We start from the raw sequence: 27,607 nt of genomic DNA, 5'->3' as shown, positions 1-27,607 counted from the left end.
CAGTACTCCTGAAAGGAGACCCAATTGTCCCACTCTGGAGGCAGTCAGGGGTCACTTGTTTCTGCACCTGGGAGCCTGGCTAGAAATCACAAAAGATGCATGAGTGCAGAAGAGTATATCCAGAGGTTATATAATTCTCTTTTCCCTTCCACCTCTATACAAACTTCCTGATGTACCACCCAATCAGTGGAAATCAGCAGCAATGGAAATTCAAAAGCTGCTGGTCACCCAAGGAGTCCCACCATACTAAATATATAAATCTCTTCCATTTCTAACTTCTGCATTATTGAACCTGTTCTCTACTTTTTTTATACTCCGCTTCTAACTTTTTTACTTAGTTCTTATATTCTTTGTTTGCTATCTATACATCCTATCTTTTCAGTTTTATTTATGATTATACTGTTAGTATGTAAAATTTACTGCCTGTGCCATTTAGATTAAGGACTGTTAGTTAAATCTTGTTTAGCCTCCGTTATTTCAATAATTTATATATTTCATTTTTTTTTTGTATTGGAGCTTTTTTTCCCTGGGCCTCCATTGAAAAGGGGCATTTGCTCAATCGGACATTCCTGATCATCAAACTTGGCATAAATAAATAGGATCCGGAACTTACTCAAGATTCCTTTTGTTACCAAAGAAAACAGGGAACTTGAGAGACCAATTTTGGATCTCAATATCTTGAACAAGTCAGTTCAACATGCACAGTTTCGGATGCTCATGGTTCAGTCCATTCTACCCTCTTTTGAGCAGGGACGATTGGATGTGTTCACTTGACATTCAGGATGTATACTATCTTATAAAAATGAACAGACAGTACCGAAGGTATTTATGCTTTCGGCTGAGAGCCAGTCACTATCAGTTCGGGGCACTGCCTTTTGTCCTCACCACAGCCCACAGGGTGTTCACCAAACACATGGCAGTGGTAGCAGCTCACTTGAGAGTACAGGGATTCTGAGCGTTTCATATTTAGACAACTGTCTCATTACTGCCCCACCCAGGCATCTACTACACGCGCGGGATCAGATGCTCCAAACTTATTGCAAACTGGGGATAACTGTAAACTACAACAAGTTTCATTTGAAACCATCTCAGACTCTAGAGTTTATAGGAGCAGTGTTCAGTATGGAGTCAGTGACAGCTTCCCTTCCACACTCGAGTACTAACTGTCAGATTCCAGGTCAAGAAAATAATCTTCAGTACCACCTTTTCAGCTCGATTGATTCTACAAGCCCTAAGGTTAATGTCAGCAGCCATAATTCTATCTCCCCTTGCAAGATTTCATATGAGAATTCTTCAGTGGATACTGTCAACACGCTAGTCAGTTCTTTATCACCCCATGTCAAAATAGATAAAAACAACCAGTACATGCAAAAAATGCCCTTGGTGGTGGAGTCAGTCAGATCAACTTTTACAGGGTCACACCCCTTCATTTTCCCTCAACCCAAAGCTGTAGTGACCACGGACGCATCCCAGATTGGGCACTTCCTGGGAAAGACAGTTCAAGGCACTTAGTCCCCCGAAGAAGGCAAAACACATCAGTGTTCTGGAAATGAGAGTAGTGCTCTTAATGTTGCAGGCATTCCAAGACACGCTTTCTTTTGGAACAGTTGTGATTCAAACGGACATGTCAGTAGTTTGCTACATCAACAAACAAGGGGGAACCAGGTCTTACCCTTGTGTCAGGAAGCCCTCAGGGTTAGGCAATGAGCGATCTTATCTAACCTCTTTCTAATAGCAATGCATATTCCAGGGAAGTCCAACGTGATAGCAGACAAACTGAGCAGGGCAATTTTTACTTCCTCATGAGTGGTGTCTCAGCAACAAAGTGACAGACAGATTTTCAGTCTGCAGCAGTCGTTTTGCATCTCCTTTAAACAGCAAGTGCAGCTTTTTCTTCACCCTAATCCCACACCAGGAGGAATCACCAAGAGATGTTCTTCACCACAGTTGCCCCCCCCCCCAATCTCCTCTATGCAAATCCTCCAATTCTCCTAATTCCCAAATTTCTACAGAAAGCCATCTGAAGAGGAAGGTTATCAGCAAATTTGGTTTCCCTTCCTTTGGGCTCACCTACTGTATCCGCCTTGTATTCTGGATCCAATTCCAGATGACCTGTCTCACCCGACAAGCATGACGCATCCGGATATTTCATACCCCAAGCTAAATGCATGGTTTCTCCATTTTCCTTGATAACCAGAGAACCAATGCTTTCTTCCCCTGGTTTGCCACATACTTTTATCTTCACATAAGACTTCCACAAGAACACTTTACAGAAGCAAATGGAAAAGGTTTGCCTTTTGGGCACAGCAAAAACACACTGACCCTTTTTCAGCTCCAGTAAGAAGTGTCCTAGAATTTTTGGCCTCAATTTTTAATGAGGGAGATAGCTCCTCAACAATCAAAGTCCAGTTAGCAGCAATTTCTGATTTTCACACTGGATCGAACAATTCTTCCTTAGTTTCGTGTAAACTTTGTAACGCCTTTTTAAGGGGCTCACTCCTGCTCAGACCACCATACTAAGATCCTACTCCACCATGGGATTTAAATTTGGTGCTCCAAACCTTAATTCAGTCTCCATTTGAAGCAGCCGCTAAGTGTGTACTTAAATTCTTGACCTGGAAAACTATTTTTAGTGGCCATTACTTCTAGAAGAAACTCAAAACTTCAAACTTTATCATTTAAACCTCCTTACTTGATTTTTCATAAGGACAGAGTGACATTAGATACCAGTGTTTCCTTCCTAAGGTGGTGTTAGAAGCCAATATCAATCGTTCAATTCATTTACCAGTTTTCCTTATTAAATTTTAAAACAAAGGTTGAATATATGTTACATTTCTTGCATGTACTTGCATACTTACATAGAATGAATGAAATAAAAACTGACCAGTTGTTTGTATCCTTTACAGATTCAGAATTAGCAAATCAGTTGCAAAGGTCACTTTAGCCAAATGGCTGATGATTATATAATTATTTACGACAAGTTGGGCATAACCTTACCAAAACCTATAAGAGCACATCCGACAAGGGCAGCTTGCATGGTATTTTTCTAAAGTTTCCAAGGATGATATATGGGCAGCCATAACTTGGACGAATCATCATATCTTTAACACGTATTACAAATTGGATCTGCCTCTAGGGCAGCTTTTTGCTCAGCTGTGCTCAAGAACATCCTTGGAGTCCATCCAGGAATCTAGGTAGCTGGGAACTGTGTCCCAATGGCTGTGGAATGAATGCAAATTTACATAGTCAGGTAAAGAAGTTAAGTACACACTATAGCATTCCATCTGTGTTGTCCATTTTCATTCTTCCTCAACTTCCCACCCACCAGTCCCCATCCTTTCTCTTATTTCGCTTCTGGAAGAATGAGAGGCTAAAAGGGTACTACCGTCTTCAGATTAAGCTCCAGATAGGCTGTATATGCTTAAGTCTTTCCAAAAAGTTTTATTCCTTTTCCGTATATATAGATATCTATAGATATAGATAGATGTGTGTGTGTGTGTGTATATATATATATATATATATATATATATATATATATATATATATATAGATACACACACACACACTTAGGTCTACTTCAACCCATTGAATTTTCACTTTAGCGAAACTGAGATAACAGATTGTTTTGCTAGATTGCGGTACAATAAGGATAAGGGAATATTCCCTTTTCCCCACTATAGTGTGATCTCTGAGTTAGTGTCTATATAAGTAGTGGGGGTGTGGGGGTGCAGCCCCCCCCCATGGTTTTGTGGAATTGTTTTGGTTTTATGCTTTTTTTTTTTTTTTTTTTTTTGCTTTAATGACTTTCGCAAGAGTGCATTTTTGGTAAAACACACTTTCGCTTAACTGGGATCGGTTATCTGTTTCGCTATGCTAAAGTGAAAATTCGAAGTGTCAAAGTAAACCCATACATTTGTGTGTGTATGTATGTTTATATATTTATATATATATATATATATATATATATATATATATATATATATATATATATATATATATATATAAAACTGCAAACAAGATCTGAGGGATTTTAAGGTTGTTGCATTATGGGAAAGGGAGTAGCTCAAGATTTTTGGGTGGCCACTAGCTTTAGTAATGGCCAAGACAGATCCGAGGATCAGATCCAAACCCAGTGGTTGAGAAAGAATGAAAATGGACAGCACAGATGGAACGTTATGGTGAGTGAGTAACTTCTTTATATCTTTTGAAGTTAATATGCCATTCTTAACCAAGAGTATATTGTTTCGTTTTTCTCTTACAGCAAATGAAGATTGAGCGAATGGTTCAGATTCAGGTGGAACAAGCACAGCAGCAGCAGCAAGTTGGCCCTCCACTGGGCCCTCCTCAACCTTTTCCAGCACAGCTTCCCCATCCGCAGCAGCCACCTCCATCTTTCCAGCAATCAATTCCTCCACCTCCTCTACCTCCTCCACCTCATCCTCCACAGATTCCTATAAGCATGCCTCAGATGGGCCCTCCTATGCCACAGGGACAGTATCATCCTCCTCCACCTCATCCTCCTCCTCAGGGACAGATTGTGACTCAAGCCCCACCTATGCTTCAAGGAGCACCTGTCCATCAAGGTTTCATCGGATCACAAGGACCTCCAGGAGTACAAGGACTACCTCCAAGGCCTCCAGATATGCATGGGCCACAAGTAATGCAGAGACATCCGGGTCCCCATGGCCCATTAGTCCCTCAAGGGCCACCAGGTCCTCAAGGTCCACCAGTTCAAGGGCCTACAGGTCCACAGGGGCCACCAGGTCCCCAAGGGCCACCAGGTCCACAAGGGCCACCAGGTCCTCAGGGTAATCCAATTCCACCAGGTCCATCTGGGCCACACGTTCACATGGGTCCCCCTGGTCCTCAAGGACACATAGCTCCTCCTGTACCCCCAGGACCCCAGAGTCATTTAGGCCCCCAAGGACTTCAAAGTGCTCCTGGTCCAAGAGTTATGCAAGGCTTACCACCTCCTGGAATGCAGGGAGTACCAGTATCTCAAGGTATGCAAGTTGTTCCTCCTCCTCCACAAGGGCCAATGATGGTTCCTCCTCCAAGAGGCATACAAGGACCTCCAGGACCCAGAGACAGTCAAGGACCTTCTGTACAAGGCGGAAGGTTAGGCATTCAACCACAGATTCAGCCACAAGACTTGCGAGGACCCCCTCCTCCTCCTCATCATCATCATCATCTTCCTCCAGGTGGAATGTTAGGACATCCAACACAGGAAATGAGGATGCCACAAGGACCACAAGGAATGCAAGTTCCTCCTCCTCAAACACCACATTTAGGACCACCACAGGAAATGAGAGTACCTCCAGTATCTCAGAGTCAGCAAGGAACTTCCCAACAGCAAGGCACTCTGATGGGATCATTACCACAAGGAGGAATTCAAGGGCCACCTGGGCCACAGAATCCCAGAGGACCTCACAATATCCAGGGCCCTTCCACTGGACAGGGTCTTCCTCCTCCTCATCCTCCTCCTCCTCCTTTTCAGCAGCAAAACAAACCATCATTGCTGGGTGATGGACCTCGAGCACCTTTTAATCAGGTAACACTGTCTAGTAGTGTAAGGTGATCTAATACCTGGGGCATTTGCCAGCAGACTTTTCTTTTGTTAATGTTGACTACTAAAACTTTTTTATATTTAATTCCAGAAATTTTCAGATGATTCTGGACTACAGAATAAATGAATGTATTTCTTCAGCAGAGCCTTATGAGTGAAATCTGCAGCTGTTGCTGTATTTATTTAGCTGTATTTCTGCAGATTGCTAGGTGGTTCGCTTTATGTACTCATGATTTGTACTATGTTAAGGGCAGATCCCAGTAGCTGATCTGATTATGGCACAGTGAGATAAGGTGCAGTTTGTTTTGCTTACATTTGAATATCTGCTTTGGAGTGTGGGCTGCATCATGTTGACTGGAGTCAGGGAACTGGATGAATGTTTTATTGTTGTTACTGCACTCATTCAGGAAGAATTGGACATACGTTTTTGATGGTCCAGGGTTTTTTTTTCCTCCTGCAATGGCGAGTTCTTATTGGTGTTACCAGGGTTTTGTTCTATGCTTGCCCATAGTGGTAGTATCTCCTTGGAAAATGGCTGGGAGAGGGCAAGAGTTTCTGCATCACGGCTGTATAGTTCTTAGATTTTTCTTTTATTTTTAATGGGATAGTTAACATCCAGAGGTTATGTAAAAATGGATTATACAATGAAACCTAATTGACATTAAATAACAAGCATGCTGATTGGACACAGCATGTCCATTATTTATCTGGCATTACTAACATTGAGTAGTCTGACCTCAAATGTAAGGAAAGAATACATGTTCCTACAGGTGTAGCTACTGGAAAATGAAAACTACAGCCAACATATTTTTGTGTCACTAAGTAGCAAAACTAAAATCAAGCAACTGCATATGAATAATATGATTACCCATGCCCACAGCAGAAACTGCAAAACAGAATCCTGTTAAGAACTTGCTTAGACCACATCCGAAGCGAGTAACTATTCAAATGTAAATAGCTGGACACAGACACCCCTGCCTTAAAAAAGTGGTAGCATGTATATTTAATCTAATGTACTTCATAAGTATCTTGCACAACATTCCTGCTTATGCACAGTACATTTTAAAGCTGTCACCTGCCTTTCAAGGCAGGAAAAAGAGACTACAGAGAAAATAATTTCCAAAATGCAATGCCATTATTTAAAAAGTAAACCAAGTTTTTTTCAAACTGTGGCATTATATATTAGCAAAAATTCATGTCTGAGTAGGTGATACTTGTTTGACACAACTGTTTTTTTGTTTTTCTATGCTTATTCATGGCTGACTTTTCTTGCGGTCACTAGGGTGAAGGGTAAACCAAGTTTTATCTACAGTCAGCCATGAATTTTTGCTCAGGTGTGACTGGTCAAGGTCTGCTGTGTTGTCTCTGGGTTTTCCAGGATTACTCCCTAAGCCATATAAAGTGTTGGGACCATGTGATACTAATCACTATAAACATGAGATTATATAAATTACAGCATGAAACTTTTATTGTAAATTAGGCTTAGCCACTTTAATACTTTGCCCACACACACACACACACACACACACCTTTCAGATTTTCTGCTCACAGCAAAAAAAGCTACCGGAGTCTGGAAGGGTTTGGAAGGATAATTGAAAGTTTGTGGTATGGTCTTAAATTTTTTGCCATCTGTGAGACTGAACCATTCTACTCATTTTTTTTTTCATGGTTGATCCTCCTCATACAGATGGTTGGGGAAGGTGAAGAGAGAGACAGATTCATTCTCATCTCAGGGTTTGCTCTTTTGAGCTTCACCATTTTCTCCATGCAGCTTCTGGGTGTGGGTGTGTGTATAGGGTTGCATGTGGTGTGGTTATAGTTTGTTCTGACTTGTTTGTATTAACCATTCCCAGTACAGAGATGTGAGAGCTTCATTCACATACTCCATCTTGCCTTTTCTGGCTGTCTAGGAATTTGTTCAATTCATGTTATTGGAAAGGCACTGAAATTTAGCTGCTATAGCTGTTGCTGACAAACCTCTGCTGTGTGAGATTCAAGCTCCGTCACCGAAAGAGATTTGACTTTTTAGTGTAGTAGAAGGTTGTCTTGCTAGCCTTCATTTTAAAGCTATTTAACAAATATGTTTTTCATTTATGGAACTGTTGAAAATGCAGCTAGCCCATCTACTTTTGTTCTGCCTATGCATATTTACAGATACATCCACTACTAATATTCAGGATAGTTATGCCTCTCTGGCCATTTCATGCTTATTGAAAGGACTAGAGTCTGTTGAAAATCACTTGTGTTTTGGAGAGAGTGTTTCTGGTATTAACTGCCCTGCATACAATTTTCTGAGCATTGCTGAAGAACTTTCCAGGTATTTGTTTTCAGACTTGTCCTTTGTTTCTGTTTTAAAAGGTGGTGGAGCACCCTTTGACACATTTACACAACTGAAGTATTTTTTTTCTTCTTACATACCATTATCATTTCTTTATTGAACGTTTGGTGAAGTCTTTTAGTATTTGTGTGTGATTTATGATGCAGACCTTGGATTATTATATAACTCCCCTCACCACAACTTAATTTTGGCCTAAACTGTATTTAAAATGTACCTTCAAGAACTGAATGCAGCAATCCAAATGAGGAGTGGATAGTGAACTGCAGAACAGAACTTCAACTTTCCTTCTGCTGGTAATTTTAGCATTCTGTAAAAACAATATTGAAGCTGTTGGTGCAGTGTTTTTCCTCTAGGCCATTGGTTATAATTTTCTTCTAGATTTTATTTCTTTATTGCCTATGGCTTTATAGTCCTGCTTGGGAATACCACATTTGAGTTATTATTTCTAGTTGCATGAGACATGGTCCTACATGGCATACCATTAGAGTATTATATCCACTAAGTGCCTGAAATACAGCTTTGCATGTCACTTCATGTCTAGGTTTTATCTCCACTTAATTGCATTTCTGAGAACGTTGTAGACATTTACACCTTCCAGGGTTGCTGCTCCTCATCTCTGCCCTCACCACAGAGTTGTATCTGTCATATAGTTTCCTGTCATCATAAAAATGGTTTGCTTTGTCACTTGAAATATCTGCTGTGTGTTGCAAACATAGCATTTAAGAAGATTAGATCTTCCTGCAATGCACATTTTACGTAATAACTTTTATTTCAGTAAATTGGTGTTGCTAAATATGCTTTTCTAAATGGCTGATAAGTTGATGTCCTCCTGTTCATTGTTGCAGTATTCTTTACATGTGGGAAGTCCTCCACCCAAGTGACCCGATGTCCAGCCAGCATACAAAAGCTTTTAGCTACTGCAAGGTACCTTTGATGTCACACGTGCTGACAAGGTCAACTATAAAAGGACATCCACATGTACAGTCCTCAGAACATTTCTGCTGCCATTGGGAATGCTTGATTCATACGTCGGTCTGCTGCATGATTCCGTTGGTTGCTGCCAGCTTTCAAACAAGTGCCCCATCAGGGATTTACTTATTTGCTGCTGCCTTTTGTACTTCATGTCATCCAGGAAGGGCAAGTGTAGGTATGGAAGCTAGAGTCCACATAAGGACACCCACGATCTTTGTCTTTTCTGCTTAGGCCCCGATCACGACCATCGTTCCATTTACGTAGCCGACTTTGGGCTTTGAATCTTTATTTAGAGAATCGATTACTTAAATGTCTGACTAAGGATGGTTGTAGAAGGTTCCAGGGGTCATCTGAGCTGATTTTGAAGAGGAAGGTTAGCAAGCCTAGGCCTGAATCCTCTTCGGCTTTGCCTCTTTCCACCAATGTGTACCCCTTGAGGTTAGTGAGGACTCAAGTGTTACGTTTGGATGTTGGGTCCACTTCCTTGGTAGGTACATCATTGGGAGCCGTTAAGGCGTTAGATCTAGGCACGTACTCAGAGGCCATGCAGACATCCATTTTGGACAGACAAGGGGAACCATGACTCACTGTGCTAGAAGGCCCTGGGGACATACATTCTACTGCAGTTAGGGAACAGATTCCACAGTCAGTTGCAGATGTTAGGCCAATGTCTGGTTCCTTCATATCTCCTCATGCAGAAATGCATGTTTAGAAAAAACAGAAAAACAGACACACTCAAGCCTTTTCCTCTCCTTGGTTTGACTGGGATACTTTCTCTCAGGGGCTGATTAAGGCTTTGATGGCTTTAAAGCCTTCCTCTGTGGTTTCTGTTTCTTCTTTCACCTTTTCTCCTATTCACAGAGATAGAGAACAAGAATTGTCTGATGATGAAGATTTTCTCTGATGAGGATTCTGTTGTATATTTTAAACAAATTACTTCCCCTTTAGGATATGCCTGTCCAGAGGAGGACTCCAATGGGGGGGGATTCCCCAATAGAAGAGATTTTTTTTGGAGAGAGAATTAAAATGAGGGACTGCTCACAGATTTCTGAAGAACAAAAAAGGTATTATGACCTTCTACAAATAGAAGCCCCTTCCCTTCCACTGCTCCTCCCGTTTTGTCAGCTTTCTTGGACACTTTCACTTCCTTTTCTAAGACCCCTAACTCTCAGGCTGCTGCTCTAAAGAGGTCACACAGGTTCTACAAGGTGCCTGATGACTGCAAGTTCTTGTGTAAGTGCCCTTCAGCTGATCCAGCAGTTGTTTTCTTGGCTTCAGACAGGTCTTCCTGGTTGTCTCCTTCCTCTAAACTACTTCCCTCTGATGAGAGTAAAATGCTGGAAAGACTTGGTAAGAAAGTTTATAATTCCTCCATTTTAGCCTTCAGAGCTATGAATTACCAAACTCATATGTCTAGGTATTCACTAGCCGTACGTTTTCTGGCCTCTCAAGCTCTTGATCAGCTTCCAGATTCTAACATTTAAAATGAGGCTATGTCTCTCTTACCAGCTTCTTCACAAGTGGCTAGACGTTCAATTAAGTGCAGTTATGATGTGATTGAGGTATCCTCCAGAGCAGATGCATCTGGTTCTATATTTAGAAGGCACTCTTGGTTGAGGCTTCAACCATTGCCAGGCATTTAAGACATAATTGTTGGATGCACCTGTAGATAAATCTGCTGTTTTTTTATTTCTGCAGCTGCAGACTTATTAAAGACCTTGCAAGAGAAGGGAAAGGAACTTCAGGATTTGAAGCACCATTTTGTTTCTCCTGTTCCAAAATTCCACAGGAATTCTCCTACAAAAACATTTGTTAAAGACCAGCGTGCCTGTCTTCCTCCTCAGCAGGTGCTTCTAGACCTAAAAAGACTGCTAGGAGACCTCCACAATCCAAGATTTCTAGCTCTGTTCCAGCAGTCTTTTCCAGCCAGGCCAAGTACTCTTTGACTACAAGCCTCTTCCAAGTCTTGCCCCTCTATCTCTTCGTCTGACACCCCCCCCCCCCTGCTTCCAGCTTTGGTAAGGATCAGTCAGGATTCTTGGGTTCTTTCTATTATCCAACAGGGATATATGATGACATGGAAAAATCTCCCTCCTTTCATGGGAGTTCCACAGCCCCCCACAAACCAGTTGAATTTCTTTACAGAAGTTCTAAGAGAGTTACTTTCACAAGGCACAATTCAACAGGTGCCAATGGATCAGAGAGGCAGAGGTTTTTATTCAACAATGTTTCTTGTCCCCAGAAAAGGTGGTCCTTAGAGACCAGTTCTGGATCTTTCCCACTTAAACACTTTGCTAACAGTGCCATCTTTCTGCATGTTGTCTTTACAGACACTGTTTCCTGCTTCAGTCTTACATGGCCTTTCTTGTCTTCAAAGATGCTTATCTTCACATCCCCATCCATTCTCTTTACAGGAAAGTTTTACATTTCTCTGTGGCTTCTTTGCACTTTCAGTTCTCTGTCTTGCCTTTTGGACTTTTAACTGCTCCAAGGGTATTCACAAAGTGCATGGTCACAGTGATTGCTTTCCCTAAGGGTCAAGAGTAGTCCGGTATTATCCATACCTGGGCAATTTTCTTTTTCTGGCTCTTCTATCAGAACAGCTGACCCAGAATCTGCAGTTTGCCATCCTTTTCCTACAAACTATAGGATTCACCATAAATTTCAAAAAAATCTTCCCTGTCCCTTTCACAAGACCACATCTTTCTAGGGTGCATGTTCAGAACAGACCTTAATATTGGCTTTTCTTCCAACAGGCAAGATTGAGTCCCTCACTTCCTTCTGCCTCTCTCCTCCATTACAACCACGGAGTTCTGCGACTTCTAGGTTTCATGGCATCCACAAAGCCCATGCTGCCTCTTGCAAAACTCCACATGAGGAAATTTCAGTGGTACCTAAAATCAAGTTTGGATGCAACATGCTCACACTATGGAGTTTGTGATCCCTCTTCTCCCATGCCTAAAAAACGAGCTTCTTTGGTGGATTGAACAACTTGCTCTGAATCCAGGACTTCCTCTTCATCTGCCCCAGCCTACTCAACAGTTGTTCATGGACGCCTCAAACACAGAAGGTACAGGGCCTTTGGTCTCTCTCTCAAAGGAAAGAGCATATCAGCATCAAGGACATGAGGGCTCTTATTCTAGCTCTGCAGGCCTTTCATCCACTGTTCCAACCAGGTCCTCTGAAACTGTTTACGGGCAACACCACAATTTTCTGGTATGTCATCAAGTGGGGGAGAATGAAGTCTTACCTTCTTTGCGGGTTAGCTATCATGGCATGGGACTTGACAATTCAGTACAAGGTGACTCTTCAAGCAGTTTCCATCCCATCCACTCAAAATACTGTAGCAGACACATTAACCAGGTCCATGACTCAATCCCACAAATGGATGCTTCACAGGGATGTTTCTGGACTTTGTTTACCAGTGGGGTACTCTTCTTCTGGATTATTTTGCCTCCCCTGTGAACAGACAACTTCCTCTATTTTGTGCCAGAGTCCCGCATCATCTGGCTTGGAAGGTGGATGCCTTATCCTTTTTCATGGAAGGGGGATGTTTCTTTATGCATTCCCCCCTCCCTTCCTCTCATTCAAAAGGTCCTGCTGAAGATTCAGCAGGACAAACCAAAAATCTTGCTGCTGACCCCCTTTTGGCCAAGATTGCATTGGTTCACCTCTTCTTCTGCATATTAGCCAAGGGCAGTCATCACGTTACCTCATAGAGTGAACCTGCTCACACAAGACACGGGATCTCTGCTTCATCCACATTTATCAGCCCTACAACTGACCCCCTATGGGTGATCAGCTTTTGATTCCTTTCAGGCACTTTTTTTCAGAGGATGTGCTTAGGGCTCTGCAGGAGGCCAGGAAGCCCAATACTAGAAAATCTGACTTATCCAAATGGAAGAGGTTTTCCATTTGGTGTCTCACAAAGTCTGGATCCACTTTCAATGGATGTTCCAGTGGTTGTTTCTTGTGTGAGTTGCTTAACAGTGGTTTGGCTTACTCGTCAGTGAAAGTTCACTTGTTAGCTATCTCTGCATGTCTGCTATTATCTCCACCTATGTCTTCCAGACGAAGTAAAACTAAAGGCCTCCTTCATATTAAACCTCCCAGGAAACCAGTTCCACCTCTTTGGGATTTTGAATTATGTTTTAGAGAAGCTTACTGTGACCCCTCTTGAACCTGCAGCCTCAGCTTCTTTAAAGTGTTGTACTTGGAAAACAGTTTTTCTTTCAGCTTTAACCTCTGCTAGGAGAGTTTCTGAGATTCAAGCTCTGATGGCCTCCCCACCTTTCCTTGTTTTCCACAAGGATAGGGTCTCTTTGCGTACCAATCCTTTTTATGCCCAAGATGGTGAATGAGATGTCTTAATTTCAGTTGCCCACTTTCTTCCCTTCTCAATCTTCCAGTGAAAGGATCTTACAAACCTTGGATGTGCATAGGCAACTCAGATTTTATTTGGATAAAACTAAGGCTATCAGAGAGTCTGATCAGCTATTTCTTTCTTTCCATCCCAGGGCTCTGGTGTGCCTGTCTCTAAATAGACAATTTCTTCTTGGATTTCTAAAGCAATTTTGTTTTAGACCGTTTTTTCTTAGATTTCTAAGGGAATTTTGTTTTGTTATGATTTCCATGGTAAGACTCTTTCTGCTCCTGCTAAAGCTTGCTCCACTAGGTTTGTGGCTTCCTCAGGTGCATTCTTTAAAGGCCTGGATCCTAACTATTTTAAAGACTGCTACATGGTATTCTCTGCATACTTTTACCAAACATTGCAAGTGGGATACCATTTCTAGATCTAGACCAGGGTTTGCTAGAGCCATTCACATGACTTTGTCAAAAGCTCTTCTGTTCAAAGCTGCTCTGCTCCTTCCTTCTCCCAGGGTCGGTCCTACTGAGCTTTGGCATTCTCCCATATGTAAAGAATACTGCAACACTGAATAGAAGGACATAGAATAGTTGTGTAAAATCTTACCATAATTATAGATGTCCTTCTCTTCTATGTTGCAGTAATCTGTCCCTCCCCTCCTTCCCCCTCCATCTTGTTTCTTTCCTTGGATGACATTTTATTGCTCCTTAGGTTTGGTGTTCCTTCTGGGGCTTTACAGTTTTAAGGATTGTACATGCAGACGTCTGTTTGTCTGATGTTATCAGCACATATGTGTGGTGTTCCACATACCTTGCAGTAGCTAAAAACTGTTGTATGCTGGTTGGCCATCAAGTCACTTGGGCAGAGGACTTCCCACTTGTAAAGAATACTGCAAAATAGAAGAGAAGGACGTCTATGGCTATGGTAAGATTTTACACTATTATTTTCACTGCTTCTTTTGTCCCATGTTACCTGAAAGATCCACCAGCACTACTTTCATCATCTTGACTCTCTGCCAAGTGGTTATATTTCAACTGATATGAAGATGTTTATACTTATGATCGACATTCTGTTAGTGTGGGGACTGTAGTGCTTTTAGTCCCTTCCTCAGGACATTCAGGCTGTGTAGTTTGTGTACAGAAGTATTCCCTAATGTCCTGGGATATGTTTCCCTTTTTTCTACTATATGTTATAAAGGTTCCTTAGTTTTTCAGAGATCTTTTCCTTTGTTATTGATTGTTGAGGCATATCTCTGCACTCGTGATATGCCCTAAATGTAATGATAATCAGTCAGCGATTAAGAAATTTTTTCTTAATGAAATCTACTCTTGATATTGTAACTTTTTTTTGCTTTAGCTGTTTTAATGCTAATTTTTACCAATAAACAGTGTTCGACATTAAGCATTATGAGAAGTGTATCGTCCCATGTTCAATGATGGACATGTTAATACATTCAGAAGAGCATAGTGGTTGAAAAAAAGTTGTAAAAGAAATCATTTAATGCTAGCCACAGCAGGTTTCAAGCTTTTGAATGCAAATAAATGTTGATGTAAACAAGCAATACACTTCCTGACATGTACACTGAAATGCAAAGCAGCTGGAAGTCATGGCAGAGAATAACCTTACTGTCTCTTGGTGAAGCGTCAGCAGATACATGTATATTTTGCTAATTTGTGGAGTGTGTCCATGCCTTTTGTTATCAAGAGACAATCCTTATAGGTATTCATTGTCTTTTGATGTATACTTTGAAAATGGAAGAAGGCATAAGGTATAGTTTTTTCTAGTAATTACAGATTTGAAAGTGAGTGCTGGGGTATGTATACAATACTCCTGAATGTAGATTGGTGTGACTGCCTTAGCAATAGGTGTATAATTAACCAGTTTAGATATTCTTCTGAAGTACAATTAGTGTTTTAAACATTTAAAATTGTATTTTTTGTGGCTGTTTAAAAAAAAAAAAAAAGGTTTCTACCATCTGTTTCAGATGCCTAGTCTGTTTTCCATTTAAACGCAATAGCTGTTTAGAGGAAAGGCTAAGGGGCAGGAAATGTCCTTTAACCATGATTCAGTTATAGCTGTGATATCAAGTCATCAAAGCAGCCTGGCTTGAAGTCGTGGCCTTTTATTGTTTAAACTATCTTAACCATTCTGATGTATTAGAGAACAGGAAATCAGAGCCACTTGCACATAGAGCTAACCGATCTCCATGCGTCACAAAGAATTACGATTGGATCTCCGATCATAACTTAAAATTTGTTTGAGACATAGATCCCAAAATTCGCCACTAGATTGAAGTGCTCAAGTTGAGTTTCTTGGCATCCATGTCTTGAATACATAAGCAAGTAGCCTGATCATAGTCTGTGTTAAACAGTCATGGCATTATGCTCACAATTATTGTAAACCCAGTGTATATAGAGTAACCAAAAAACAACCGACCCACAGGTCCACATACGGTTGCTGAACAAATTTTAACATGCCAAAAGTACACTAGTAAAATACACTTGAAAAATGTAGAATGCAGTAAAACACAATTAGCCATTGGTACAAGATAAAACAAACTTTTAAGTGCTTTTGTTCCATCTGTGTTCAGGACTTCAGCAGAACAAACCACATTGTAAATAAATTCCCCACACAAGGAATCTATTCCTTAAAGCCACATACACTAATGTATTACAAACTGACATGTTAAAAACTAAAATAAATACTGAATGCATAAGACACTCAAACATTCATAATGCAGTTAAGAACAAAAAAGGAAAACAATAAAAAGCAGTTTGATCAACCCTGTAATTTAGTCCTCCATTTAATTTCACTCATAATAGAAATAGCATCAAACCCTGTGGATTAGAGGCATCCATTCTCTGTTGCCAAATCATTTCCTGGTATAAAAGATTTTTTTTGAATCTCCCTGTAAACCATGAAATTATTTTTTTCCAAAATTAGAAAGTTAAACATACTGCATTTTTCACATTTTAAGGAATGTCTCGCCAATGCACTTCTGTTGTCCTCCTTTTGAATGCTATTAATTGTGTTGGTATATTCTTTTACTTAAACCATTCTGTCTTCTCCACATAGAATACTGTACAGGATTTGCATTTAGCCAAATAAACGGGTCTATATTACAAAGCCGAAAGCTGTAAAGAGCAAATACAAGTACAATGTACAAAAAGAGCGAAACACGTATTTAGAGAAAATCACAACAGCGAATGTATTTCTTTAAACAACAGCGCCATACAGGTAGACTTAAATTAACTAAATAAAACTAAAATAATACACTTTTGCAGGGCCCCCCTGCACCCCCCCCCAAATTAATTACCAACTCTGAGATCGCACTACAGTGGGGAAAAGGATATATTTCCTTACCCCCAGGATCGTGCTGCTGGCCAAAGAAATAAGTTTGATTTTGTGATTTTTGCTAAATACACGTTTTGCTCTTTTTGTACATCGCTCTTTATGTATTGATGTACTTGTATTCACTTTTTAGAGCTTTTGGCTTTATAATATAGTCCCAAATAAACTATCCTATCAGTTTTACAGTTGTATCTTGCAGGTTTCCTCCACTTTTTATAGTATGTAAAATTTTCCCTCCATCATCAGTATCTATAAAGGAGCATTGATTACAACACCTACATTTTGAAGTTTTATAGGTAGAATGATGCATCTCATGATGTGGTCTGTCTAAAATATTTTTTTATACATTGTCTATTATTAAGAATAAACCTAGGGAGATCCATTGTACTTATGGAAGATGCTTCTGTACTCTCTAAAATGTACCAGTTGTTTATAAGTTTCTTAATATCATGGGGTGTCTAATGTGTAATGAACTACCATGCTGTTGTACAACTTTTTCGTTTGTCAAGTTCATCTTCCAAATTTTAGGTTGTATCCTTATTCTGTATATAATCTAGGCCCTTAATGATAATGGGACCATATCTTCTACTACTCAGTCCTAATACTTGATCAGTATTCTTGTTAACAAATGTCTCCGGATATCCCCTTTCTAAAAGCATCTCCTTCAGTTTTCTTAACTCATCTTGGCAACTACCATTTTTAGACATAAGTCTTGACATTCTAATACACTGACTTTTAATTAGTCCCCTTTTTTATGCATTGGATGGTTACTAGTAAGATGCAAAAAAGAATTACTAAACGTCTGCTTTCTGTAAATAGCTGTCTCCAAATTATACTGATTCCATTAAAAACCTTCATATCCAAAATCTCCTAGAGGTCAGTTTGGGAAGTAAACCTCAAAAATGCAGTGGTGGTTTCTAATTCACATAAGACGTCTTTGATTATTTCAAGATCACCAGTCCAAATTAAAAAAAATCGTCCTGATATCTAAAATATTTGTTACATAGTTTGAACTTGTCCAGTCTAAACACAATGTCCTCCAACCACTTTAATACTACATTGGTCAAAATGGGGGGGCACTATTGGCCCCCATAGCAACTCCTTGCATTTGTCTTTACTATTCACCTTCAAAGAAAATAAAGTTGTTATTTAAAATAGTCTCCATAAATTCATAAGTTTAATGTCAGTGTCTGATAATTCATTATGTTGCAGTAAAATTTCAGGGAACCATCTTAACCCACATTCATTTGGGATAACAGAACACATTTTTAACATCCATAATGGCAAGGAACCATTCATCCGTGATTGCAACATTAATTAACTTTTCAACAAAATCCTATGAATCCCTCAAAATATACTGACAATTAGTTAATATAATCTTAAGCGTTCCATCAATAAATTTAGTGAGAGGTTCTATAGTAGAACCTCCTACAGAGACAGTAAGACGTAGTTGGGGATCTTAAGATTAGTGTTTTTTGGGTATAGTAGAAATTGGGAACTGTAGGATTCTCAACTAACAAAAAAATGTATTAAGCCCTAAAGGAATGACTTCATACAGTAACAATTCCTCTAATAAATACAAATTAATAACATTGTATATGGTCGTAATTTCATTCAGAGAGACAGCATGATAAGTACTATTGTCATTCAATGCATACAACATTTGTTTTTTTTACATAATCAAACGTGTCCATTAAACCATGCCTTCACCTTTGTCTAGTTTCATGTATTAGATGCAGATTCATCTAAAATAACTTTTTCGCATGAGTCAGGTTGTAAAAACTTTTCTTTCTTCGATTATTTATCAACACCTTGATTTCCTTCTCGCAGGTCCTTTCAACAACATTCAGCACTGGATGTAGCAGGGGACTGAAAATACTCCTTCGTGTAAATCTACCACCCACCAAGTTTACATATGGCACGAAAATGCTTAACAAAGTTTGTTTTATCTTGTAACTATGGCTAATTGTGTTGTACTGCATTCTGCATTTTGTAAGTTTTTATAGATAGGTTTTGCACCAAAGCCACTTCCACGAAGAAGTCGTCTTTTGGAATCAAGGCCGGCTTGCTTCAGAGTAAGTCATTTGCACTGAGAAGAAAGTCTTTTGGAATTAAGCCCAAGGCCAAAGAAAATAAAGTAAGCTTTGTTTATATGAAATGGAGCATACAGTAAACTCAGCAAATATACCTGTAGCCTTGTAATTGAATTATTATGGCAGCAGAAATGTAATCACAGAAGTACCTGAAAAGTTAAGTGGACACAAATGTCAGCAGTATTAAACTACTAAGCAGAGTGATCCCCTTCAGACTCCTTTTTGAGTCCTTCAGCATAAATAACGTATTCTAGTTTGCACTCTGTATAAAGCCTCCTTGGTGTTAAATGGAAATAGATAACTAAGCAAAATGAGATACTGAATAGAAGTTTGTTGGTGGTGAAATCCGTCTCGAGTATGAAAAACTGCAGTCTGCGAAACAGTCACTAGCCAGAACTTCTAAGACAAATATCACAGCGGTTCACTTGCTGCATTTATTAAGAGAACTATTCATGAGTGTGCTTCCAGCTTTGGATAGGGCTGCAGTACCAGTTTTTACAGCAGCTAGCACCGAGATAAAGATCTCTATGTCCAAGGCAGTCTGAGACCAACTATACCTGAAGAGAGGTCCATGCATGATTCAGAACCCAACTGTGAAGAAGTTCTGCTTCAACAAATAAGGCTGTAGTAAATCAAGAGATGATCTTGAAGGCAGACCCAAATGCTGCAGTTTTCACTTTGATACAGCTGGCACAAGACTTTTGTGTTACATATAGAAAATAAATAAATATATATTTGCAGTGCTGCTTTGAAACAGAACTTGTAGTTACAGACTCATGCAGGAATAGAGTACAGAGCGTTTGGGTTTGTTCAAGTTGATCCTTGAAATAATATTACTCAGTGGTTGGAATTTTGTTTAGTGGAAAACTGAAAAAAATTAGGATGTTACATTAACAAAACATTGAGTAAGTCACATCAAAGTGGTCTTGCTTCGTCTCCATTACCTGTGAAAGAATATGGTTTGAGTTTTGAGAGGAAATGTGGAGCGAGTTTCTTTCACAGGGTGTTAAGATGGACTTGGTTTATGCACAGTTCCATTTTCTTCACATTGGATCAGTTTGATAAAATATAGTTCTAAGAATGTGTTTATTATATTTTAGATTCCGGGCTCCCAACTGTTAACAAGCAGGTGTTAAAAATACATCAGGAAAATAATTGTTGCATTCAGGTTGTGTGTTTGTGATTGCTGATACACTGCCCAAGATGTTACTTCCCTTTTTAATTTTTGCAAAGATGAAATGAACTGTGTTTCAGTATCACATGGGAGGGGTTAGCATTAAATGTTTAAAAATTACGTGATAATGAAACAAAAACTAGAGGCAGTACAGTTTGAAGATTGTGTGTGAGTGATCACACGAGTGCATATGCATGTTAGCTGGTCAAGGATGTGGGAAGCGATAACTTAAAGAACACCACCCATGGGTTTTGTAGTGGGTAGCAAAAAAAACAAAAAAAAATGGATTCATGTATTAGCTTGTAGATACAATAAGATAAAATCTTCAAAGTGGTGTTTGACTTCCAGTACACTGTACATCTGTCAGTTCGCTGAAGTTCTGATCACAGATGTGAAGTAAGACAATAGAGCAAGCAGTGAAAATCCATATGCATGCGGTGATCATGTTATTTTAATAAATATTTAGGGATTTTATTTCCTGGCTGTGTTGAATGATGTATTTTTGTTTTCTTTATTCAGTATTTTGATTCCACCGTTCTTTATCCACTTGGTCTGTTTTACTTATTTGCATGCGGCATTTCTCAGAAATGAGTACTAGTTAATGTATCCATAAATACCTATAAACGTTTTTGAACAAAGGAGCAGCACTTCAGAGAGGGAGAAACTCTGGTTAATCCATCTCATAGCAAGGTGCAGAAAGCTTAGTAGTAAAATTTTTTTTTTTTATTTTTTTTTTTGCACATATGTTTTTGCCCCCTGTTTACCTCCACAGCCATTAAACAAGCATCCCCTTTTGACCTCTTCATACCTCCCTTCTACCTAGGTAAGTGAAATCTGACAATCACAGCCATAACTCAGTAAGGATTGGTTGATTTGTGGACAGTCTTAACTATCTTCCCCTTTTCTCCAGCAAGCACTGTGCAATGCCTACTGTGCTTAGCTCAGTACAGGTGTACGCTTCTGCTCACCTACTTATATTGTACTAGTGTGCACAGCACTCGTTGGCTGGGCTATACCTCCAAGTGCTATCCTCTTACACAACATATAGATTTGAGGCATTCATCCAGAACTCCTGCAGCATATAGGTTAATAGGTTGGTACTAGACTATCGGCCCTAGGGGCCTATACAAGCCTAGCCATAACAATTCCCTGGCTATTTCTTCCCACACTATTTACTTCCCTGAACCCCTGTCTAGCAGGGTGACTGACGTGATCCCCGGGGTGAATTTTCTTTCTCCCATCCAATCATCAAGGTCCCTTTTGAAGAGGGCCAAAGAGGCGCTCTGCTTGACATGTGTGGGCAGTCTATTCCAGAGTCTGGGGAGTCTCTGGGTCAGAAACCTATCTCTCCAGCATGTTTTGTTTATTGTGAAGGCAAGGTTTAGATCCCTGGAGTGTGTGACTCTGAGGGATTGTTATTTCTTTAAGTGTAGCATGTCCAACAGCTCTGGGTGTGACATGGCCTTGTATGTTAAGCAGAGATCGCCTCGGAGTAGATGATATGCGACAGAGTATATATGGAGTTTTTTAAGGCGGTCAGCATAGGGCATCTGCTTTAGGCCTGTGATTCTTTTAGTGAGGTATTTCTGCAGCCTCTGGCAATATCCTTGGGATCAGTATATTTAATGCTATTCTGTTGTAGCTCAGAACAGATCTGAGCATTGCCATTTAGATTCTTGACATAGTTATAGAATGGCTTGTGGTTGTCTTTAGAATCTTTGGCAATTTTATTTTCGTATTATACCAAACATACTGAAAATAATTAACTCTGATATGTGTGACCCTGCAGTGGTAAAGTTCAGTGCCATTTCAACTGCTTTTGGAATATGGTAGATACAGTAAAGTAGTACTGTAAGTTAGAGTTGTAGATGGTGAGGATAGTAACATCAAAACTGTTTGTACCCTATTTGAATAGGGCTGCTTTGGGGAGTATTGAAAGTCTAAAAACATAAATGTTTGTTTCTGGATAATCCACATTACCCACCAGCATATCAAGTCTATTAAAACCTTAAGTACAACACTCAAATAAGATTACTTGTAGAAAAAAGATTTAAAGAATAGGTAGTTTGATGCAGAGTTTTGGCTAAAAGAACTGGCATGACTTTGCAGGAGTCAAGACTGCTAGGCATATAAAATTTTCCCTGGCTTCTGACTTTGCCTACCACACCTCGTAGCATACTTATTTCTCCTCCCACTCCAATTCTTTCTCATGGCAAAGGTCCTACTTGTGTAATAAGTCCTAGGCTGCTACTAACAATTTTTGAAGTAGTTTCACTATTTTTTTTCCAATATGAAGTTTCCATTTTCTTGTCTTTTATTTGTCATCATGAAAAGATTTTAACTATTTTCAATGCTTTTGAATTTTCCTGTTGGTAGGCTTGGACCTTTTCTTTGTTATTGTTTTCCTTTGTGTGCCTGCAAGATGGCAAATAACCACACTGTTTTCTTTGTATAAGTATCAAATGCAATATTTATTTTGTTCTGTGTATCCCTGGTTAAGCAACCAAGTACTGGAGATGAGGGGACTTATTTAATGTGTATATTGCATTGGTTGGATGAGCAGCCGGAAGCTTCATTCCCCACTAAACTTTCATCTTCAGGAGAAGATCACAGCAAAGGCTTTTCTGTTTCTTTAGTTAAAATTTTTAATCTTACGGTTACAGGCATAAAAGTGAAATGTTAAACTTTCAAAACTACTGGTAAGAAATTTAGACAATGAATAGCATTTTGTTAAGTTGTCTATCTTGCCTTCATTCTTGCTGGTTGGGTTTGGAGCCGATCCTCAGCTCCGACTCTGCCATCTTCTAAAGCTCGAGAGCTGCTTACTGGCTCGAAGCCCCCCCTGTATCCCATGATGCATGACGCTAGATACCCAGATCTCGTATGCCGCTTCTGCTACGAGGTTGTTCTACTGGCTCAGGTCGTATAAGCTTTATTATTATTGTATCTTTCTTGTTAAAACTGTAATTGTTAGTGTAGAATTAGTCATTAGTTTAGACTTTTGTATTGTAGCTAGTTTCTTCTTTAGATAAGCCGTTACCTTTCCCCAAGAAACTCGTTTAAGTTAGTTTCCCCTCCCCCCTTCTCTCCCTTTTCCTCAGAAAGGTTCTTTCCGTTTAAGTTAGAGGTTAACCTTTCTCTCTCTCTCTCTCCTTTCAAAAAAAAAAAAAAAGAAAGAATTTCTTCAGTTAATCACTGTTAGTGTTTAGTGATAGTTTTCTGTAGTTTTGTTGTAGCGGTACTTGTAGTGGGTTGTGGAAACTGCAGTGTGTTAACTTCTACTGTTTGGTTACCGTAACCTATCTGTGTGGGTTCTTGTCCTTGGTTTTCCCCCAGGATGTCCAAGGATCCAAAACCGTCCGGATTCAAGAAGTGTGATTCATGCTGTCAGAAGATGTCTCTGACAGATGGTCATACTTCTTGTGTTTATTGTCTGGGCGCTGTGCACCAGCAGGACTCTTGCTGGATCTGTCATGCTTTCAGTCCAAGAGTCCTGCAGGAGTGCAAAAATAAATTGATCCTGAGGGGTATGCTTAAACACCAAGATTCACCGGCGAAGAATTAGCCCGTGAAATCTTCCAGGCCACCTAAACCGTCGGCTCCCAGTTCGGAGCCGTTGTTGGGTGAAGCCACACAATCCATCTCGGCTCCAGCTGGAACCGATGTCCCTCCCTCCCAGTCAGCTCCGACACGGTCTTCGGAGCCAGCTGAGGGTCGAAAGAGATCCAGGTCATCTTCTTTGGAGTCGATACATTCGGCTTCGAAGTCGCCCCTTCTCCAATCAGAGCGTAGTCATCGATCATCCCACTCTTCCCGGTCCTCTAGACTTTCGGACCATGACTTAGAAAGAGTGGTCAGTAGGCTGTTGAAATCGCAGGTCCTGCCAAAATGTTGTCCAGCCCTCCTCTTCAGGAGTCGGCTCCATCCACAGCTGTAGATATTCCTCCTCTGACTCATCCTATCAGCTCGGAGCCAGAGTTCGTTGGGGTTCGAGTTGTGGAACCATAGGTGCCGATACCCTCTCTTTCGGTTCCGTCGTCTGCTCCGATCCCTTCCATGGTACCTTCCCTGGAGGGATCTGGGTGCTGGGACTCCCTCGTCGGCTCCAAGGGGGCGAGTGGCATCGGACCCTTGTCTGACCCCGCTCTCCCTCTCAGTGCTTCGGCTCAGGTGAGCTCGGCTCTCACATCTGCCTCTGAGCCGTCCCCCTCGGTGCGGGGAGGGCTTCTGGTTTCTTCGGAGCCTGAGCCTTCTCTGCGTCCGGGCAGGGACGCCTACGAGGTGATGAGTGTACTGGCCCCGGAGTCAGTCCCACGATCGACCCCATTGGCTCCTCCACCTAGGGTGCCTGCGTCAACCTCTGCCCCTCTTCATGACCCCAAGCGTGGGGATCCAGCGCTCCAGGGCACCCCTTTGGTTGTATCCTCCTCTTCCAAGGCCTCCCCTGATCATTCAGAGGAGCCACCTCGCAAGAGGAAATGTAAGAGGAAGCATGTTGACTCCCCCGAGTCGGTCACATCGGATACCGACTTAGAGGAGTTGGAAGGGTCCCCAAGATCCCCCTCTGAAGATGTCTCCTTTTCAGACGTCCTTGAGATGCTTAGGCAGAGGGGAAACTGGACTACCCTAAGCCCTTCCGAGGATGTCGGTATTCCTGGACGCGTTTGGATCCTGACCTTCCACCTCCTGGGTGTCTCCGCCTTTCGACCAAGTGATGTCTGTTGTGGCTCAGAAGGCGTGGACGGCTCCAGACAGTGGAACTGACCCCTAGAAGACCTGCCAAGTTCATTACTGCCCTGCAGAACAAACAGTTCTTGACCAAGGGTGTCCCCGTTGATGCCATGGTGGTAGCAGCAGCCACAAAGGAGGAGTTGGCTGAAACTTCATCTGTCCATCCCCCTAACAAGGAGTCCAGGACGATGGACAGATACGGGAAGCGGATGTTCTCTTCAGCGACCATTTCCATGCGGTCCCTGAATTACCTTGCCACTTTACCCGTCTTCAGAGGGATCTCCTGAAACAGCTTGGAGATACCCTCCAAGATCCATCAGCTGAGGAGGCCCAGGCTAAGGCAGCCTCCCAGCTGGCGACTCTTAATTCAGTGGTAAACTCCTCCATGAGGCTCATTTCGTATGCAGCCGATGGTGCGAGTAGAGCCGCAGGCACAGGCATGGCCCTAAGGAGGCACGCTTCGATGCGGCTATAACTTTGCGGAACCTTTCAGAGCGTCTTTCACCAACACCCCTTTTGATGGTTCCTCTCTCTTCGGATCACAGGTGAAAGAAACCCTTACCAGGTGTGAGCAGGAAGGCAAGACTCTCTCTGCCGTAGAAGTCCGTTTTTTCACTCCTTCCAGACGATATCCTAAGGGTCAGAAGAGTGGAAAGATGTGGTTCTGGAAATCCCCGGAGCCTTGCCGGACACTCGTGGTGGGTTTCCTTCCAGGGGCAGAAGAGGGAACAATAACAGACGCCGCCCTCGTGGCAGAGGGGGTCCGCAAAATCAGGGCAGCAGAGAATCTTTGCCTGACCAGCCCTTCCAGCATCCCTGAAGGGTTGCCCGGTTGCTCACCTCTGGAGGCAGTCGGGGGAAGATTATCGCTGTACCCAAGAGCTTGGCAAGACATAACACAAGACAAATGGGTACAGTCCGTCATATCCGGAGGCTGCAGAATTCCCTTCGTTCGCACCCCCTTAAGGTCAAACAAGTCCCTTCCAGATGTTCCACCCAATCTAAGGGACCAAGCATTGCAAGAAGTCTCAAAACTGCTAAAAAAAAAAGGGGGGGGGGGCCATCCGGCAAGTCCCAGCAGACCAACAAGGATCCGGAATTTACTCAAGGTTCTTTTTGGTACCAAAAAAGACACGGGACTGGAGACCCATTTTGGATCTTGGCAGACTAAACAAGTGTGTACAAAGAACGAAGTTCCGGATGGTCACACTTCAGTCCATTTTACCCTTTCTGGGTCAGGACAATTGGATGTGCTCCATAAATCTTCAGGATGCATACTACCACATCAAAATGGACAGATGCTCCCGAAGATTCCTTCACTTCCGGCTGGGAGCCAGCCATTATCAGTTCAGAGCTCTGCCCTTTGGTCTCACCACAGCCCCCAGGGTGTTTACCAAATGTATGGCAGTAGTTACTGCTCACCTGAGACGGCAAGGATTCCAGGTGTTTCTATATCTCGACGACTGGCTCCTCACTGCTACCACCAGACATCACCTTCTGCGAGCCAGAGACTGCACCATCGACACTTGCTCCAGGCTAGGTATCACAATAAATTTCAAAACGTCTGCATTGTCGCCCTGTCAATCTATCACCTTTATAGGCACAAATTTAAATACCAAAGACATGTTAGCGAGCCTCCCACCAGACAGGGTGTTAGTGATTCGTCAGCATGTCAAGGTTTTATTAGCATGCAAAAGGATTCAAGCCAGGTTTGTCCTTCAAATGCTAGGTCTCATGGCAGCAACAATCGTACTTGTCCCTCTAGCTCGTTTTCACATGAGGATTATCCAGTGGCTTCTTTTCACCCAATGGTCCTTCCAGCAACTTCCCATGTCTTACATGATTATGATCACTCAGGCATGCAAGAATCATCTTGCATGGTGGATGGTCTCCACATCAGTGCTCCACGGCAGACCATTTGTTCTCCCCCCTCCAGTGGCTACAGTGACCACGGACGCCTCCCTGATCGGGTGGGGGGGGGGCATTATCAGGACAGAACAGTCCAAGGCACCTGGCAACCTCACGAGTATCATCTGCACATAAATGTCTTGGAGATGAGGGCCGTGCTCTTAGCGTTGCAGGCTCTTCAGGACTCTCTTCCTACCGGGACCATTGCAGTTCAAACGGACAATATGTCCGTAGTGTGGTACATCAACAAGCAGGGCGGAACCAGGTCCTACCCCCTATGTTGAGAAGCACTCAGACTCTGGCAGTGGGCGATCTCTTCCCAAAGGTTTCTGATTGCAACGCACATCCCTGGGAGGTCCAACGTCATAGCAGACAAACTGAGCAGAGCAATTCTCATGCCTCACAAGTGGTCTGTGAACCAGGTAGTTGCGGACCAAATCTTCTGCAGATGGGGCCAGCCTTGCTGCGACCTTTTTTCAACTCCCTTCAACAGCAAGTGCAGCAATTTCTTCTCTCTCCTTCCACTTCCCAGGCATTCCCCCAGAGACGCTCTAGTCCAAATTACGATTGGCCCCAGGGACTTCTTTATACATTATTTCCTTTCCCCCTCATACCGAAGCTAATTCAGAAGGCTACAATTTTGGGTTGCAAAATGAATCCTCATTGCTCCTTACTGGCCTTGACGAATATGGTTTCCATTCCTACATCGCTATCTTCTCGAACAGCCTTGGACTCTGGACCTAGTTCCAGACCTCCTGATTCATCAATCGGACTGGCTGCACCAATCCCTGCACTCTCTCCAGCTCACAGCGTGGTTGCTCCACTTCCAACCTCAGCCAGGCTCCCAGATATCTCCCCCTCTGTGCACGAAATCCTCTTGTCATCACACAAGTCTACGACCAGAAAAACTTGCACTAGTAAGTGAAAACGTTTTTCTTCCTGGGTAGAGGCAAACAGAATAGACCCCTTTTCAGCCCCAGTACACTCCATTTTGGAATTTCTCGCGGAGCTCTTCCATGCTGGGTCCGCTTCCGCTACAATTTGAGTTCAGTTAGCGGCAATTTCAAATTTTCACATTGGCCTGTCGGAAAACAATATCATGTCCCAT

At 41.8% G+C, this 27,607-nt stretch overlaps 1 protein-coding gene across 3 annotated transcripts in view; it reads left to right on the top strand.

The window, feature by feature from the left end:
• The window catches only part of WDR33 (WD repeat domain 33), a gene marked incomplete at its 5' end in the record, with an annotated part of 1,521,229 nt that overhangs the window by 976,485 nt on the left and 517,137 nt on the right, over positions 1-27,607 (top strand). For all 3 annotated transcript variants that reach the window (XM_044070565.1, XM_044070566.1, XM_044070564.1), the window contains 1 exon segment: positions 4,262-5,551. In XM_044070565.1, the coding sequence (XP_043926500.1) occupies positions 4,262-5,551 (1,290 nt within the window).

The sequence above is a fragment of the Protopterus annectens genome, chromosome 4.part1 (assembly GCF_019279795.1).
Source record: "Protopterus annectens isolate FY-2018-M chromosome 4.part1, PAN1.0, whole genome shotgun sequence".
Classification (NCBI taxonomy): Eukaryota; Metazoa; Chordata; order Ceratodontiformes; family Protopteridae; genus Protopterus; species Protopterus annectens.
The sequence above is the reverse complement of the archived record's forward strand: the minus strand, read 5'-3'. Positions and strand labels throughout refer to the sequence as shown.